We start from the raw sequence: 17,356 nt of genomic DNA, 5'->3' as shown, positions 1-17,356 counted from the left end.
CAGCTCAGGTCAGTATGCTTCCCACCCAGACACAGAGCTGAAGCCCCAGCTGCATGCAAGCTGCAGACAGACACACACACAGGCAGGCAGGCAGACAGACAGACAGATTCCATGTTGCTATGTAAACACCCCGCCTCCTCTCTCTTGGTCACAGTCAGTGTGTCACTCTCAGTTCAGCACAACAAACCCACGATGGAGTCTGGGAGCCACGTCTGCAATACTGACAGCCTTTCATCAATCACAGCCCTTCACAAACAAAGCTTCTGTTACTGAGGCACAGCGAAACTCAAAGCAGAGCCCAACTCGCATCATCAGCAAAACTGATCTATAGCTTACTCTGGCTTGCCATGTTTTTAATATGCTTCACCACACCTCTCTGTGCTTTACAATGCTTCCCTATGCTTCACCAGACCTCTCTGTGCTTTACAATGCTTCCCTATGCTTTACCAGACCTCTCTGTGCTTTACAATGCTTCCCTATGCTTTACCAGACCTCTCTGTGCTTTACAATGCTTCCCTATGCTTTACCAGACCTCTCTGTGCTTTACAATGCTTCCCTATGCTTTACCAGACCTCTCTGTGCTTTACAATGCTTCCCTATGCTTTACCAGATCTCTCTGTGCTTTACAATGCTTGGAAAGCAGTGTGGCTCTAGTGGTTAGAGCTGAGGAGGGACTGGGAGGGAGGGAAGCAGTGTGGCTCTAGTGAACCTGAGGAGGGACTAGGAGGGGGGGAAGCAGAGTGGCTCTAGTGGAGCTGAGGAGGGACTGGGAGGGAGGGAAGTAGTGTGGCTCTAGGGGAGCTGAGGAGGGACTGGGAGGGAGGGAAGCAGTGTGGCTCTAGTGGAGCTGAGGAGGGACTGGGAGGGAGGGAGGCAGTGTGGCTCTAGTGGAGCTGAGGAGGGACTGGGAGGGAGGGAGGCAGTGTGGCTCTAGTGGAGCTGAGGAGGGACTGGGAGGGAGGGAAGCAGTGTGGCTCTAGTGGAGCTGAGGAGGGACTGGGAGGGAGGGAAGCAGTGTGGCTCTAGTGGAGCTGAGGAGGGACTGGGAGGGAGGGAAGCAGTGTGGCTCTAGTGGAGCTGAGGAGGGACTGGGAGGGAGGGAAGCAGTGGCTTTTGAAGGTAGAGCAGTTCTGTGTCTGTTTCTATGGCTGGGTAGCGTGGCACGTACTATTTCATGCTCCATTAATCAGTGTTTTTAAAACATTTAAGCCCCCAGCTTTGGCAGAAGCTCCTCTTAGCCCGGGAACACAATTCTACATTTCACAACAAAAAATACAATAGGTTGCTCTAAGGCAATGTGATGTAATCACCCACTTCTATAATTATTACAATCACAGCACACTAATTATTATAATTGAACTCTGCTAGTGCATTAAGCAGGGCTTTTTAAAATGATTTTTTTTACTATTGGATACTATCAAAAAAGAAAGAAAGAAAGAAAGAAAGAAAGAAAGAAAGAAAGAAAGAAAGAAAGAAAGAAAGAAAGGGTTGGAGGGAGCCCCTTTCTCTTAGGGGGGTGAGGGAGGGAGGGAGCAGTTCAATCTCTGTGCCTCAAGCCTGCCCTGCACTGGTCCGTTGTGCTCTGCTCAGATCTCAGAAAGTTGAGACATTAGATGTGAGAGGCTGAGCTGAGTTTTAAAGATTTCTAGAACATGAATGAGATTTGACCTAGAAAACACTCTCCTTCTCTCTCTCTCTCTCTTTATCTCTCTCTCTCTCTCTCTCTCTCTCTCTTTTTTTATGAGCAATAAAAACGCGAGTCAGTTCTGCGTATGCGTTTCTGTTGTTAGTTAACTTGATGTTCACTAGACCGCTTATCCTGGCCAAAGGCTCTTATATTTGGAATCTACATAAACATTTCATTTGTGTTCAAAATTTCTACAGTTCAATCTTGGTCTCTGGGCAAAATGCTGCTATAAAATATTTATTATTGCTTTTCGCTCCCCTTGCATTGGAAATTCTCACAGAAACCAACAACTCAACAGTCAATCTGAGAAGCATTCTGCACAGCTCAGCCTCGCCCATGAACACGCACACACACACACACGTGCACACACACCACACAAACACACACACGCACGCACGCACACACACACACAGACGCCAAGCCCTAATCCTGGTCTATATAGGAACTGGTGCACGGCATGGATAGACCATTAAGGTGTACAGATTTATACAGTAAGAGGATAGATGCTGGAGCCACAGTGCAGTGGCGAGTCTGTATTACACTGAGAGGCAATGGTAGCACATTTATACAGTAAGAGGATAGATGCTGGAGCACAGTGCAGTGGCGAGTCTGTATTACACTGAGGACAGCTGCAGTGGGGCGAGGCTGGTAGAATGGGACCACTGTATGCTAACTGTACCCTCAATGATCTTCAATGGCAATGCAATGGTTCTGTACTGTCTAAGGGGCGATGGTAGCACATGTATAGGGCAGCTGCAATGGGATGAGGCTGCCATTAATAGAATAAGACCACAGTGTAGTAACACTGTACCCTTCCTAAATGACCTTCACCAGCAATGCAGGCAGGCAGACAGTGACACTGCAACAGCAATGCAGACAGACAGACAGACAGTGACACTGCAACAGCAATGCAGACAGACAGACAGACAGACAGTGACATTGCAACAGCAATGCAGACAGACAGACAGACAGACAGTGACACTGCAACAGCAATGCAGACAGACAGACAGACAGACAGTGACACTGCAACAGCAATGCAGACAGACAGACAGACAGACAGACAGTGAGACTGCAACGGCAATGCAGACAGACAGACAGACAGACAGACAGTGAGACTGCAACGGCAATGCAGACAGACAGACAGACAGTGGGACTGCAGGCTCTTTCCCGGTCGCTGGCAGACAGACAGGGAGAGGGAGAGGGAGAGGCAGGGAGAGGGAGGGAGGGAGAGACACACACGTTTCCTCAGTGTAATGTCCTGGGGCTGGGAGAGCTCACTGCGCAGTCTGGCAGTGTAACTCAGACAGCAGCCGTGTGCAGAAGACGCTGAGTTTGCATGTTTCTCTGTGCGTGTGATCTCAGCACACAGGTGAGACCCAGGTAAAATGGGAGATTTTGGTGCATCTGGGTTCGAACTTAACCTACTACAGCCTTCCTCGTTCCATTGATGTGACAGCAAGAAAGGGAACTTACCAATATTGAGTCATTTAGCAGAGACGCTTTTATCCAAAGGGACCAGGGGGGTGAACTCTGCATCATCAACAACTGCTGCTGCTGCAGAGTCCCTTCCAATAGGACCTCGTTTGTTTTAAGGACGGGTTAGGGCTCTTTGAAATGGGGGAGGGGTTGGGGGGGTGGGGGGTGTCAGTGATAATTCTACCCCCATGGTTAGCACTGCTTGTTTGTCCCGGGAGCTGGGCTCGGTGTCAGACAGGCTCCTCGGAGATTCCCTGATTCTCACCTTCACTTTCCCTGCCCCTCCTCACAGCCCCCGTCACTGTTATAATTCATGTAGGCTAATGGCGCACCAGAGGGGAGGGGCTGTTGAATACTGATAGCTGCTACACGCGCACACACACACTGAAACATATGCGCACACACAGACACACACACTCACACACACACACACACAAACACACACACACACACTGAAACACACACAGGTACACACACAATCCAGTCACATCTCTTGTACTAAACATTGTAATATAAAAAAAAGCAAATCAAACACCTACATTTATAGTATTTAGTACTTGGAAGCTGTAAGAAGTGTGTGTGTGTGTGTGTGTGTGTGTGTCTCCGTCTGTATTTGTGTATCTGTGTAAGTGTGTGTGTAGGGGGGTGGGGTGTATCCCTGGCCCCCCTCTTAAGGGTTACAAACCAGAAACTAGTTTTCCGTCCTTTTGAGACCTATTTGTATATATAGTGACTGGATGTGCTCTGCATCTGAAAAACTGAAACTCTGTGTCTTGCTTGCAGGAGCCTGAAGAGGGCACTAGTGCCCCCTTTTCCCAGGCCCGCCGCCCTCTCCTGATTGGCTGGGCCCTGGAAGATGAGTGCTGGCCCCGCCCAGGATGTGGCTGTCGAGCGATTCCTGCAGGACATCGAAGAGAGGGGCGGGCGCGCGCACGGGGGGCTGAGCAGCGGGGTGGAGAGGAAGAGGCGTGGGGAGATGAGCCTGCTCTACCACAAGACAAGACTGGACTGGAGGAACCGCGACCCGGACAGCACCGAGCACAAGAAGAGGTGAGGGGGGCCTCAGGGGCCCCTCAGGGGTCACTCGGGGGCCACTCGAGGGCCAGCCCATGCTTGCTAGCAACGCTATGTGATACACTGTGTTACGGATTCTGTACTCCCCTTCGCCTTCCTTCCCCTCTCCTCTCCTCTCCTCCCGCTCTCTGCCCTCTCCCTACCCGTCTCCCTCCTTTGCCTCTCCCTCCTCTTCCCCCTCTCCCCTCCTCTGCTTCACCCTCTCCCCTCCACCTCCCTCCCATCCCTCCCTCCTCTCCTCTCCCCTCCCTTCCACCTCCCTCCCTCCCCTCCCTCCCTCTCCTCTACCCCTCTCCTCTCCCCTCCCTCCCTCCCCCCTCCTCTCCCCTCTCCTCCACCTCCCACCCTCTCTCCCTCCTCTCCTCCACCTCTCTCCCCTCCTCTCCTCCCTCCTCTCCCCTCTCCTCCACCTCCCTCCACTCACTCCTCTCCTCTCCCCTCTCCTCCACTTCCCACCCTCCTCTCCTCTCTCCTCCACCTCCCTCCCTCCCAGACTTCATTGAGGGGAGCTCTGAACCCCAGGACTGGGTGCAGCAGCAGCAGGGCTAGTGTGTGTTTCTAACCCTGCTGAAACTCTTGGCTCCTGATCTTTTCAATATTAATAATAACAGACTTCATTGAGGGGAGTTCTAAACCCCAAGACTGGGTGCAGGGTTAGTTTGAAGCCTTGCTGTGCTGTGTTGAGAGGGCTGGCTCTCCCAGTGTCTTTTATAGTCCTGTGTATTGTATTTGTATGCAAGGTAAAAGGGAGATGGCCTATATTTGACTGCTCAAAATGTCCCGTTTGTGTCTGAGCATATTAGTAGTAAGAATCGTCCACAGCCACTGATACACACTCAGATAATCCAAAATATTCAACAACCCACTCTCTGGCCCCAGGATTTCATCCAAGACCAGGCACTTTTAAATGTCCCTTGAGTTGGGTTTTTTTTGGTTACTTTTCCCTGCGCCTTGTTTGCAGTGGTTTGTAGTTCTGTGGTTAAATCTATACAGAGTTGTTCTCTTTTGTCTCTGAATCTGCTTTGATCTGCATTGAGCTTGTCTGGAGATTCCTAAATGCCGGGTACAGGACTGCTTGCCTCGTTGTATGCAAGTCATGTGGCTTGTCTCTCTGCCAGCCCTGCCTACTCTCTCTGCATGTCCATACGGATCGTTTGAGAAGGGTATAGCCCATTCTGGTCCCATTCTGCCAGCCTCATTCTGTTGTAGCTGCCCTATGCTTGTGCTAGCTGTGTCCTGTAGTTTAATACAGAACTGGAATTGCATTGTCATTGCAGTGCTCTGTCTGTCTGTCTGTCTGAATTGCCATTGACAACAGGCTATAGTTTTAATATGGGACACTTATATAGGGCAGTGCCTTCCCTTTTCTCTCTCTCTCTCTCTCTCTCTCTCTCTCTCTCTCTCTCTCTCTCTCTCTCTCTCTCTCTCTCTCAGACAGCTAACACAGGGAACCAGGATCGTGTTTGTTTGTTTTTTCCCCAGTGGAAATAAAAGGTAATTCGTCCTTGAGATGTTGTCTGACTGAGGAGGGAGGAGGGGAGGAGGGAGGAAGAGAGACCCCTCTAAAAAGAAGGTTACAAATATAGTCAGGCAGAAAGACAGTGATTCTGTGCCAAGATGCAAAGTGACCAATGGTAGCCTCATACCGTTTCATCTTAATGTCCACTGTGTGAAGATCATTGAGGGTATAGTTAGCATACTGTGGTCCCATTCTACCAATGGTATCCTATTGCAGCTGCCCTATACTTGTGCTACCATTATAATAATACAGAATATAAAATAGTTAGTTCTAATGTATGGGTGCAGAATAATAATAATAATAATAATAATAATAATAATAATAATAATATAATAATAATAATAATAATAATAATAATAATTTGGTTGCCTCATATTGTAAATCACACAGTAAAACTGTTTTAATAAACACACACATTCACAGCCCCCGGTAACCATGGAGACGTCTGGGACGCTTACCAAGGCCCTTCGCCGCTTCTGTGCGAGCAAACGGTGCAGAGGGAGAGATTAAAGAGAGCGGGGACAAAAACAAAACCAACCAGCCGCTTCAAATAAATACATATTTAAGTGAATGAATGGATGTTTGTTCTGTGAATACTAATTAATACTACGACAGCAGAGAGAGAGAGAGAGAGAGAGAGAGAGAGAGAGAGAGAGAGAGAGAGAGAGAGAGAGAGAGAGACCATTTTTTTATTCTGGGGCTGGTTTTTATATAAATACATTGAAATGTGTGTGTGTGTGTGTGTGTGTGTGTGTGTGTTGTAAACGCTATTACTGCATTACATTAGAAACACGTCTCCCGTAGCGACAACCCGATATTCTGCCTAATTATATTAATTAGATTGTTAGGGTCTGAATCTTAAACAGGATCTGCTCTAAGTGCCGCTCTGGAGGCAGCTGTGCTAATCTGGGTTTGGAGTACATGTCAGTTTCTCCTCATAGTTGTAGGGTGGCTCTCTATTGTTCTTCAGGGGAAAGGGAGACAGACGAGAGAGAGGAAGAGAGAGAAATGCTTACCCATGCAGAAACGCAAATAAAGGACTCACGCACGCACCCTCTCACGCACATTGTGCGTTAAGGGAGCCGCTCGGAGCAGCTGGGTCTATTAACCATCTTAATGGCTTGTTCTGCTTGCTCTGAGTTACTTTAACGCACCCAGTCTTAAGACACACACACACACGCAGGCAGACACAAACACACAAACACAGTTGCGCACACAGGCACTGACACTAGAGACACAAGCACAGCTGTGTTTGTTTAGGATTTTTTTTTACATTGACTCCCCTAGAGTGTAGATGTCCTATTCTAAAAGTTCCAGACACCTCGCACCAGCACAGCGTGTGCGATCACGCTGTCTGCTCCAGACTTTAGCCCCTCTCTCCTCTGTCTCTCAACGCCAGCAAGTTTGTCTCTCTCTCCCCTCTCTCTCTCTCACGTTCCAGTTCAAGTTGAACGCTACAGGACAGGCGTGAAATAAAGAGAATTGTATTTGTGAGTCGGGCTCTGCGTGTCTCTGGGCCCCCCCCCCCTCTCCTCTCCCCCCAGAAAGACCTGCAGGTTCTCCTCTTAGCTCTGGAGACCTCTGTTCTGTCTGCCAGCCTGCAGGAGGTGGAGCTTCCTGTACCTCTCACAGCGGAGGAAGTGGGTCAGTCTCAATCTCACCGCTGTGGCACGGTACAGCGTCTCTCCTCTCTCTCTCTCTCTCTCTCATCCCTTTCTCCTCTCCCTGCAGCTCCGGTAAGGAGGTTTCCTCGGCGACGGTGGGGAAGATTCGGGACCTGGCCTCATTCCGGAGACACTTCCGGATGGGCTTCCTGACGATGCCGGCGTCCCAGGAGCACGCGTCCCTGCCCTGCGCCGGCAGCCTGGCCCCGCGCTCGCTGTCCTGCCACTCGGTGGGCAGCGGGGCGGAGAGCGCCCCGCCGAGCGGCAGGAGACCCCCGGCCAAGCCCAAGCGCCACCCCAGCACCCGGCTCAGCACGGCCAGCGACCCGTGGTGCCGCGAGGAGGGGGGCGGGGAGAAGAAGCCCGGTGAGGGTCCAGCAGGTCGGGTGCTGCGGCATCTCTTCAGAGTTCTAGATCAACCCTGTCAGGGTTCAGATGGTTATTAGCGGCTGTCGTCTCCAGTTAAAGGTTCTAGGGTCCTGCTTTGTGGGTTCTAGGTCCAGGTGCAGTGGATTCTAGGTTACTGGGTGTCCACTGCTTTTGTATAAGACAGCGTTGAGTTCCTGAGCCACTCTGATCTCGATATTTGAGGCTCGGGGGTCCAGTTGTTAAGAAAAGGGCTTTGTTACCAGGGTGTTCAAATGCGGGCTCAACCAGACTCGCTGTGCGAGGGACCCTGAGCGAGTCACTGAACCTCCTTGTGCTCCGTCCTTCGGAAGAGATGCAAAACAAACGAGGTCCTATTGGAAGTGACTCTGCAGCCGCAGTTGTTGATGAGTTCACCCCTAGTCTCTGTAAGTTACTTTGGATAAAAGCTAAATTAATAATAATGATAATATATTATATGTTTCTATTGTTCTTTCTTCATTTCCCCTGCAGCTCTGAAGAAGTCTGATTCCGGGGAGCAGCAGGGGAGGAAGGCACCCCCAGCGAAGCCCAAGAGGAGCCCCAACACCCAGCTCACGGTGTCCTTCAACGACACAGGGCACCCCAACACCCACCCCGTGGGAGGCAGGACCCCCCACCCTCGCTACACCCCCACAGAGCCCTCACAGCACCCCCAAACCCCGAGCCCAGCCGAGCCCAGCCAAGACGAACCAGTCTACATAGAGATGGTGGGGGACGTCTACAGGGAGCCCCAAAACCCCGCGGGGACCACCGATTCGGACTCTGACCAGAGCGAGGCCATCTACGAGGAGATGAAGTACCCCCTTTCGGAGGACACCTCGGGGATCCCCAAAACTAGAGACTGTAAACATTCCGCCAATCCCTCCCTGGTCCTCCCACCGCCGCCCTCCCAAAACCCCGCGAAGGACGGCAAGCCGAAACGGGACGGGACCCCGAACCTGGCCATCTCCCCAAATCCTCCGTGCGCTCGGGCGGCCACCCCCTTTTCCCTCTCCAAGAACTGCGAGATCCCGCCCCCTTTCCCCAATCTGCTGCAGCAGAGGCACCCCCTGCTGGCCTTCCCCCAGCCTGCGGCTTCGTCCAGCGGGGTCAACGTGACCCAGAAGGGGCTCAAGCTGGGGACGGTCAGTGTCCAGACTGGCCAGTCCAAACCCACAGTCCTCCAGAACAGCAACTCGCCGTCAGCCAGTCAGGCTGCGGCCAGCGCGGAGCCCACTCACACACAACGAGGAGGACCAGGAACAGGAGAGGGCGCTAAAGATCTCTTACTGCTGCCCTCAGGCAGGGCACGCAGCCACTCCACCCCCCTCCCCCATCCTCCCAACCCCCAAAACCCTCAGAAGCCTGAGAAGGAGCTTCCCAGCTCCCACAGCATGAAACTGAGCAAGTCCATGCTGCCAGTCTCCCAGCAGCAACCCACCGCGGGCAAAGACAAGGTCCCAAAGCCAGATAAAACTGACTCCTTCCCCCCTCGCTCTGGCACCCCCTCGTCCCGGCACCTCTTTTCCAACCGCAGCTCAACCCCCCTGCCGGACCACTGCATGGTATGGACCTACCCCTCCGGGGGGCTACAGAGACCCCCAGCCTATGAGAGCCTGAGGGGGTCGCCTGGACCAGCTTTGCCCAAAAGCAGTTCCACTTTCCTGGCCGCTCTGCCGCACTCCAAAGGGAGTCTCGGAGGTGCCCGTCAACAGCCCCCCTCTAGTCTCCCCGTCGCTCCTGGGTTGGGGGTGGGAGGTGACCCTAAGGGGGTTTCCAGCCCGGTCGATGAAGGACTGCACAGGCCGTTGCAAAGGAGGGCGTCTTGCAGCAGAAGCCGCAAAGACGCGGACAGTAAGTGGCAGGCAGGTTTAATAACAGCGGTTGGCATTAATTTATTTGGCGGATGCCTTTACTACTAGAGGCGTGCTGATGCCTTTTAAGAAGTGATTTAAAACCGACAGGTATGAAATACATCCTCCCATTAATGCAAAGAACTAGAAAAGCGGTCCTTCCCTCACTTTTACAACCGAGGACCAATCAATGGTGTTTAAACTCTGCAGTTAAAAGCCGATTGGAAGCCAATTCTCTTCTCATCCTGGGCGCTGGCGGGTTTTTTTGACTGACGTGCCAAGTCCGTAACATTGGCGATCGGTATATTGTAAAGGTGAAGGAAGGACAATTTTTGAAATCAGCACGGTGGTTAGTAAGTGTGTGTTAATCTATTTAATACCTGCACACAAACACTCCCTAAAGGCAATAATGAGTCGTTGTCCCATTTCATGGGGTGTCTCCCCTGGTAAAGGCAGAGCGGTGTGAAGGGCGGGGTGTCTTACACTGGCTGATCATTAGCCCTAGCGCCGCGTTAGGCAGGGACTGCTCCTCCTCTTCCCTTCCACACACAGAGATCCTTCCAGTGGAAACGTTTGCCAATGAGTTTGTGAAGTCTCTTCCAGCGTTTCTGCACGCAGTGATGCGGAGTGCTCAGTAGCTGTGGGAGGCTCTCTGATCGGTTTTGTGCTTCCTGTCCCCACCTCCCTGCGGTTCCCTCCAGAGCCAGCGGAGGACGCTAGAGCATGGAACGGCAGCGGCGACGCCCCCAAGGAGGAGAAAGGGCTCGGCCAATCAGGGATCCCCGTGCGGAGCCAGGCTGCGGAGGTGGGCTCAGTTAAGGGGGTACCCAGGTCCACACTACCCCAACCCTGTCAGACATTTCCTGCATACCATCGAAATGGAGGTAAGCATGGCCAGGGCAGCTGTGATAAGAGTTTCCAACAGGAAAACACTAAGTGTAATCAAGCACTGAGAGGTCTGGCAAAGCATAGGGAAGCATTTTAAAGCACAGAGAGGTCTGGTAAAGCACAGGGAAGCATTGTAAAGCACAGAGAGGTCTGGTAAAGCATAGGGAAGCATTGTAAAGCACAGAGAGGTCTGGTAAAGCATAGGGAAGCATTGTAAAGCACAGAGAGGTCTGGTAAAGCATAGGGAAGCATTGTAAAGCACAGAGAGGTCTGGTAAAGCACAGGGAAGCATTGTAAAGCACAGAGAGGTCTGGTAAAGCATAGGGAAGCATTGTAAAGCACAGAGAGGTCTGGTAAAGCATAGGGAAGCATTGTAAAGCACAGAGAGGTGTGGTAAAGCACAGGGAAGCATTGTAAAGCACAGAGGTCTGGTAAAGCATAGGGAAGCATTGTAAAGCACAGACAGGTGTGGTAAAGAATATTCAAAAACAAGCAATGGTAAACTAACCTGTACCTAGTTTTTTTTTTTTTTTTTTTTTTTTTTTACTTGTCGCTATATGAGCTCTCCATGCATAAAAGGGTTAAAACATTCCCAGTGGGAAAAGCATGTGTAACAATGACTTTGCAAATTTACCAGGGTACACTTTTATAAGACTGGACAAGGGTCTATAAGATGGGAATTATTATTATTATTATATTATTGTTATTATTATTATTATTATTATTTTATTTTTAGATTTTGCTTGTCTGGGTCGCTCGGCTTCCACCTCTGGAGTGAGACACGCCTCCACCAACGTGCAGAGACAATGCAGCCTCCCTCGAGGGGTCCTGGGACAGGTAGGGGAGGGGGGGGGGGGGTCCTTACAGGAGTGTCCTGTAGCAAAACCATAACACAGTGCAACACAGCACAAAGAGGTACGGTAAAGCATAGGGAAGCATTGTAAAGCATAGAGAGGTGTGGTAAAGCATAGGGGAGCATTGTAAAGCACAAAGAGGTGTGGTAAAGCATAGGGAAGTATTGTAAAGCATAGAGAGGTGTGGTAAAGCATAGGGAAGTATTGTAAAGCACAAAGAGGTGTGGTAAAGCATATTATCAAACCATGGTAAAGTATGGTAAATGCGTTGTATAGCCATGGGAAAGTCTCCTCTAATACAGACAGACAGTGAGACACACTCACTGAAACAAGGACAATGGCACATGCACAGCCACACACAGGAGGTATATTAGTACTGATACGAGGGCGCCCTCTTGTGTTATTTAATGAGATTGCAAGATTACATGTATAATAAGCCATGTTCTGAAAATAATAATAATAATAATAATAATAATAATAATAATAATAATAATAATAATAATAATAATAATAATAATAATAACAACATATTTCCCTTTCCCATCTCCCCTTCCTACAAGGAGGAAGAGGGGAGAAAGGGGGTGACTGACTATGCTTTTAGGGGAGAGTAAGAGAAGGGGGAGAGGAGTCTCCCAGCTAGAGGGGAGAGGGGTCGAGGTCGCCTCTGGGGGTGGTCGGGTCGGGAGGACGAGGGTCGTCCCGGGAGTTGCGTCCCAGCCCCAGGTCGTCCCAGGCTCCAGGCTCTTCGTCGAGCTCCAGCTCCAGCCCAGCCCAGCCGCCGAGCCCCGCCCCAGCCCCAGCTCCAGCCTCTTCCTCAGCTCCAGCCCCAGCCCCAGCCCCAGCCCCAGCTCCAGCCTCTTCCTCAGCTCCAGCCCCAGCTTCAGCCTCTTCCTCAGCTCCAGCCCCAGCCCCAGCCCCAGCCCCAGCTCCAGCCCCAGCTCCAGCCCCAGCCCCAGCCCCAGCTCCAGCCCCAGTCCCAGCCCCAGCTCCAGCCTCTTCCTCAGCTCCAGCCCCAGCTTCAGCCTCTTCCTCAGCTCCAGCCCCAGCTTCAGCCTCTTCCTCAGCTCCAGCCCCAGCTTCAGCCTCTTCCTCAGCTCCAGCCCCAGCTTCAGCCTCTTCCTCAGCTCCAGCCCCAGCCCCAGCCCCAGCGTGATGGAAAGCTGCTGGAGGTGATCGAGAGGAAGCGATGCCTCTGCAAGGAGATCAAGGCTCATCGGAGACCAGAGCGCAGCCTCTGCAAGCAGGACAGCATGCCCATCCTGCCCAGCTGGAGGAAGACCCCTGAGACACGCAAGAGCGGGACCCCGCCCTGCCGCCGGCAGCAGGCTGTGCTGGTACGGACGGGTCGACCTCCTTCTGGGGACCGTGTGCGTCTCGTCCGACACGGCTATTGGCTAGACTCTCTGGAGTGGGGGGGGGGGGGGGGGGGGGTCATGGGCTCGGGCCCGTCGGGATAGCACCCCGGAATCGAGGGGATGGCCGGAGTGGAGGGTCAGCTGTGTGTCAGGTTTCGCCTCCCTCCTGCCATAGCACTGTCAATGAGGAGGAGCAAAAGGGATGTCGCGTATACCAGGATTAAGCACCTGCCATAACAGTGTCAGTGGGGTGTGGCATTGGGGCTACCTGCCATAGCAGTGTCAATAAGGTGTGGTTTAGTGGCTACCTGACATAGCACTGCCAATAGGGTGTGGCATTGGGCAGCCTGCCATAACAGTATCAATCGGGTGTGGTATTGCGCAGCTTGCCATAACAGTGTTAATGGGATGTGGCATTGGGGGTACCTGCCATAACAGTGTCAATGGGGTGTAGTGTGGGGGCTACCTGCCATAACAGTGTCAATAGGTATGTAGTGCAGGGCGGTGCACAGGTGTCTAAGACATCCTCAATGGTTTTGATTCCCACAGTACTCCAGTAGCACCATAGACATGTATTGTGAAGGCTAGATGGGTCTGGCGTGGGTGGCTAGGTCTTGTTATGCATCTCTACGGCAGAGAGCTAGAAGTTGAAGGTTTGGTCACAGCTTTGATCGTCAAAAGCACGAGACATCGAACACTAAAGTCCTTGTTTGCGTCGCATCGTGTCGTCTATCAGATACAGACGCCCTGGAAGAGAAGCGCCTGCTCATGAAGGCTTGACCACAGAGACACGGACTGACCCCATGTCCTTGCAGGCAAGGCAAGAAAACTGAGAACGAACTTTCACCCCAGCGTGGCGCCAGACATGTGAAAACGAAAAGACATTTATTCGATTTTTTATTTATTTATTTATCTATTTATTTATTTATTTCTTATTGAAAAACTGTCCGCATGGCTGAGATAATGTATGGAATAATTTATTGAGCTGCTGTCACTTTAGCAGAGGGGGAGGGGGGTCAGCGAACTCAAAATAATTAACGATAGCTCGAAATCTCATTTTGAGTAACTGGCCTTGTGCCTGCCTGGGGAATCCTAAAAGCCAAGCACTGGACGGCTGTCCTCAAGGCAGCGTGACCTTTCAACTCTGCCTCTACTGGGGTGTATTAAATTTGAATCTACCCCCACATAGACTGTAACTGCAAACATTCATTGAAAAAGCTCGCTAGTCCAGCAGTTAAAGGGGGCTTGATACCAGGAGGTTCAGATCCTGGGTTGGCCACTGTGTGTGGGACCCTGAGCAAACAAGCGAGGTCCTATTGGAAGAGACTCTGCAGCAGCAGCAGCAGTTGTTGATGATGCAGAGTTCACCCCCCTAGTCTCTGGAGGTCTCTTTGGGTAAAAGTCCTGGCGATTAGGATCTTCCAGACAAGCTCAAAGCAGTTCAGAGGCAGTCCTGGGAAGCGTACGGATTTGTGAATGGTGTTTTAAGCTTGAGAAAAATATGATTTCTAAGACAAAAAGAAAACATATTGGTTCACATATAATTTTTTTTTAAAAGCGATATTTAAATTGTATTGGCGTAGCATAAATATTTTATAGTAAAGCGGTGTGATTACGTAAAGCATATATTTATATATCATTCGCCACACTGTATGCATGCCAATACTTATAGATATATATTATATATATATATATATATATATATACTATATCTAAATAGCGGTCTGTATATACCATATTACAGGCTAGCCAAGGTTCTGTATCCAAAAGTGTATTTTACAGGATATAATGCAAATATAAATGGAAAAATATAAAGGAAATATATTTTCCTTTCCGAATGGTGAAATGGCTTGTTTTAATTATAACGACGACATCGTGGGAGTTGTAGCTAACGATGCGTCGCACCTGGATACATGTATTTATCCGTGGTTTATCCCTGTTATGTATTTATGTGTTTATTTATTTATTTATTTATTTATAATCCCGTCTCGTATTATTTCCTGCTGTTCGCGCTTCATCACACCGCAGAACTTGTTTGAATCTTTGTTTGGTTTTCTCTGGTGAGTTTTAGTGCCGTGGTTCAACAGACCAGGTTAGGAAACTGAACACGCGTGTCGGCCATCTGGGCTCCAGCTCCTCCGCAGCTTTGTACGCGCAGCTGACTCTATGGTGGAGCCAAAATGACGTCAGTTTCCTAACGTCCCGCTTTACACTTCGTTCAACCGGCACTTTGCAGTACACGGGCCGACAGTGACACCTGGTGACCAGAAACGTGTACTGCCGAAAAACTCCTTCCATTTTGACATTTTGCAGGGGAATTATTGCAAAAGCGACACAAGATCCAGAATCAGTGGTGAGGGGCAGTCTTTACATTTTGCTACAAATTATGTGCTTTTTTTTTTTTTTCATAACATGTTGTTTTATAATGACTTGGAATGTGAACTATGAGGTTATTTAAGAGTAGCTGATTGTACAATGTGTTAATAGATTAGGAGAGGAGGGCTATGCATTATTATTATTATTATTATTATTATTATTATTATTATTATTATTATTATTATTACTGTAATTTTAAAGAAGTTCTAACCCATTCTCTTAACTCTTTTTAGCACCTGCAACATTATCATTGCACATTTTGTTTCCTGGTTTATTTTTCCATGTTTTACTTACAAACTTTCAAAACCAATTTGCAGTGGCAATGAAACCATAAAAACATATTGTTAACCAACAATAACTACCTGGGAGCAGCAGCAGCAGCAGCAGCAGGGCTAGTGTGAGTTTGTAACCCTGCTCAAACTCCTGCCTCCTGATCATTTCAATATTAATAATAATAACAGACTTCATTGAGAGGAGCTCTGAACCCCAGGACTGGGTGCAGCAGCAGCAGGGCTAGTGTGAGTTTCTAACCCTGCTCAAACTCCTGCCTCCTGATCATTGCAATATTAATAATAATACTAGACTTCATTGAGGGGAGCTCTGAACCCCAGGACTGGGTGCAGCAGCAGCAGGGCTAGTGTGAGTTTCTAACCCTGCTCAAACTCCTGGCTCCTGATCATTTCAATATTAATAATAATAGACTTCATTGAGGGGAGTTCTGAACCCCAGGACTGGGTGCAGCAGCAGCAGGGCTAGTGTGAGTTTCTAACCCTGCTCAAACTCCTGGCTCCTGATCATTTCAATATTAATAATAATAACAGACTTCAGTGAGGGGAGCTCTGAACCCCAGGACTGGGTGCAGCAGCAGGGCTAGTGTGAGTAACTCCATTGAAACAATGCATGTCAGTCAAACCTCTATAAAGCAATGGCTCAAGATGACATAATTATGATTTCTTAGCCCCCTCACCCTTGTAGTGTGTACTGTGTTTGTGTGAAGGTAACAGATTGAAAAATTAAAATGTACAGCTGTTCTGAACTTAGTGTGTGAGAAAAGAGGTATTGATAAGCTTCTTGCATTAAAGATTATATATATATATATATATATATAATATATATATATATATATATATATAATATATATATATATATATATATATAGTAAAAGTTAATAATTTAATTATATTCAAATAATTATTAATCTTACCACTACTACTAACTATATCTATTACCATTATTTATGTTTTTATTTATATTCCCAATGTTGCAATTTTTTTTTTTTTTTTGCCAAATGGTCCTGTATAAACGATTTTGTAAAATGATTCTGTGCACTGCTATTAAAAGCAAACATGACAATGTAACCCTTTGTTTTTTGTGTTATTTATTTTGATTACTTGTGCGAACTGAAAAGTCCTTCTCAAAGTGTATCAAAGCATAGAGAAGAGAATGAACCAGTCTCTTCTCAAAGTGTAGTGAAGCACAGAGAAGAGAATGAACCAGCCTCTTCTCAAAGTGTAGTGAAGCACAGAGAAGAGAATGAACCAGCCCCTTCTCAAAGTGAAGCACGGAGAAGAGAATGAACCAGCCCCTTCTCAAAGTGTAGTAAAGCACAGAGAATGAACCAGCCCCTTCTCAGTGTAGTAAAGCACAGATAATGAACCAGCCTCTTCTCAAAGTGAAGCATGGAGAAGAGAATGAACCAGCCCCTTCTCAGTGTAGTAAAGCACAGATAATGAACCAGCCCCTTCTCAAAGTGTAGTAAAGCACAGAGAATGAACCAGCCCCTTCTCAAAGTGAAGCACGGAGAAGAGAATGAACCAGCCCCTTCTCAAAGTGTAGTAAAGCACAGAGAATGAACCAGCCCCTTCTCAAAGTGAAGCATGGAGAAGAGAATGAACCAGCCCCTTCTCAAAGTGTAGTAAAGCGCATCGTAAAAGCACAATGCAGTAAATCTCGAAACCGCGTCCAAAGTGTCTTTATATTAGTAAGCAACAGCGCCACACAGTGAACAGCTTGTGTATTGCATGCACACATTTGGTGACGTTGACTCTTCTAGAAAGACTGTCGATCTAGCCTAGAATAAAATGTCTATAGCAAGCAGGACGGAAGAGCAGTTGCTGGATTCACGGTCAAAGACCCCTAAAACAGAAATCAAATAAAAATCAAATAAAACATTAATAAATAACACAGTATTCGTGTAACAGCAGTAATGAGAAGCGCTCAAAA

At 48.9% G+C, this 17,356-nt stretch overlaps 1 protein-coding gene across 1 annotated transcript in view; it reads left to right on the top strand.

The window, feature by feature from the left end:
- LOC121306482 (neuronal tyrosine-phosphorylated phosphoinositide-3-kinase adapter 1-like) overlaps positions 1–12,859 on the top strand; it is a 13,101-nt gene extending 242 nt beyond the window's left edge. The window contains exons 1-7 of the mRNA XM_041238203.1: positions 1–8; positions 3,947–4,213; positions 7,488–7,786; positions 8,300–9,661; positions 10,362–10,544; positions 11,285–11,385; positions 12,347–12,859. The exon at positions 1–8 is cut by the window's left edge and continues 242 nt beyond it. Coding sequence (XP_041094137.1) covers positions 4,020–4,213; positions 7,488–7,786; positions 8,300–9,661; positions 10,362–10,544; positions 11,285–11,385; positions 12,347–12,859 — 2,652 coding nt within the window. The 5' untranslated portion in view covers positions 1–8; positions 3,947–4,019. The remainder of the gene's footprint in view (positions 9–3,946; positions 4,214–7,487; positions 7,787–8,299; positions 9,662–10,361; positions 10,545–11,284; positions 11,386–12,346) is intronic.
- Positions 12,860–17,356: the final 4,497 nt, after the last annotated feature.

Source organism: Polyodon spathula, chromosome 48, assembly GCF_017654505.1.
Source record: "Polyodon spathula isolate WHYD16114869_AA chromosome 48, ASM1765450v1, whole genome shotgun sequence".
In the NCBI taxonomy this organism is placed as follows: Eukaryota; Metazoa; Chordata; class Actinopteri; order Acipenseriformes; family Polyodontidae; genus Polyodon; species Polyodon spathula.
This window is presented reverse-complemented; position numbering and strand designations above follow the sequence as displayed.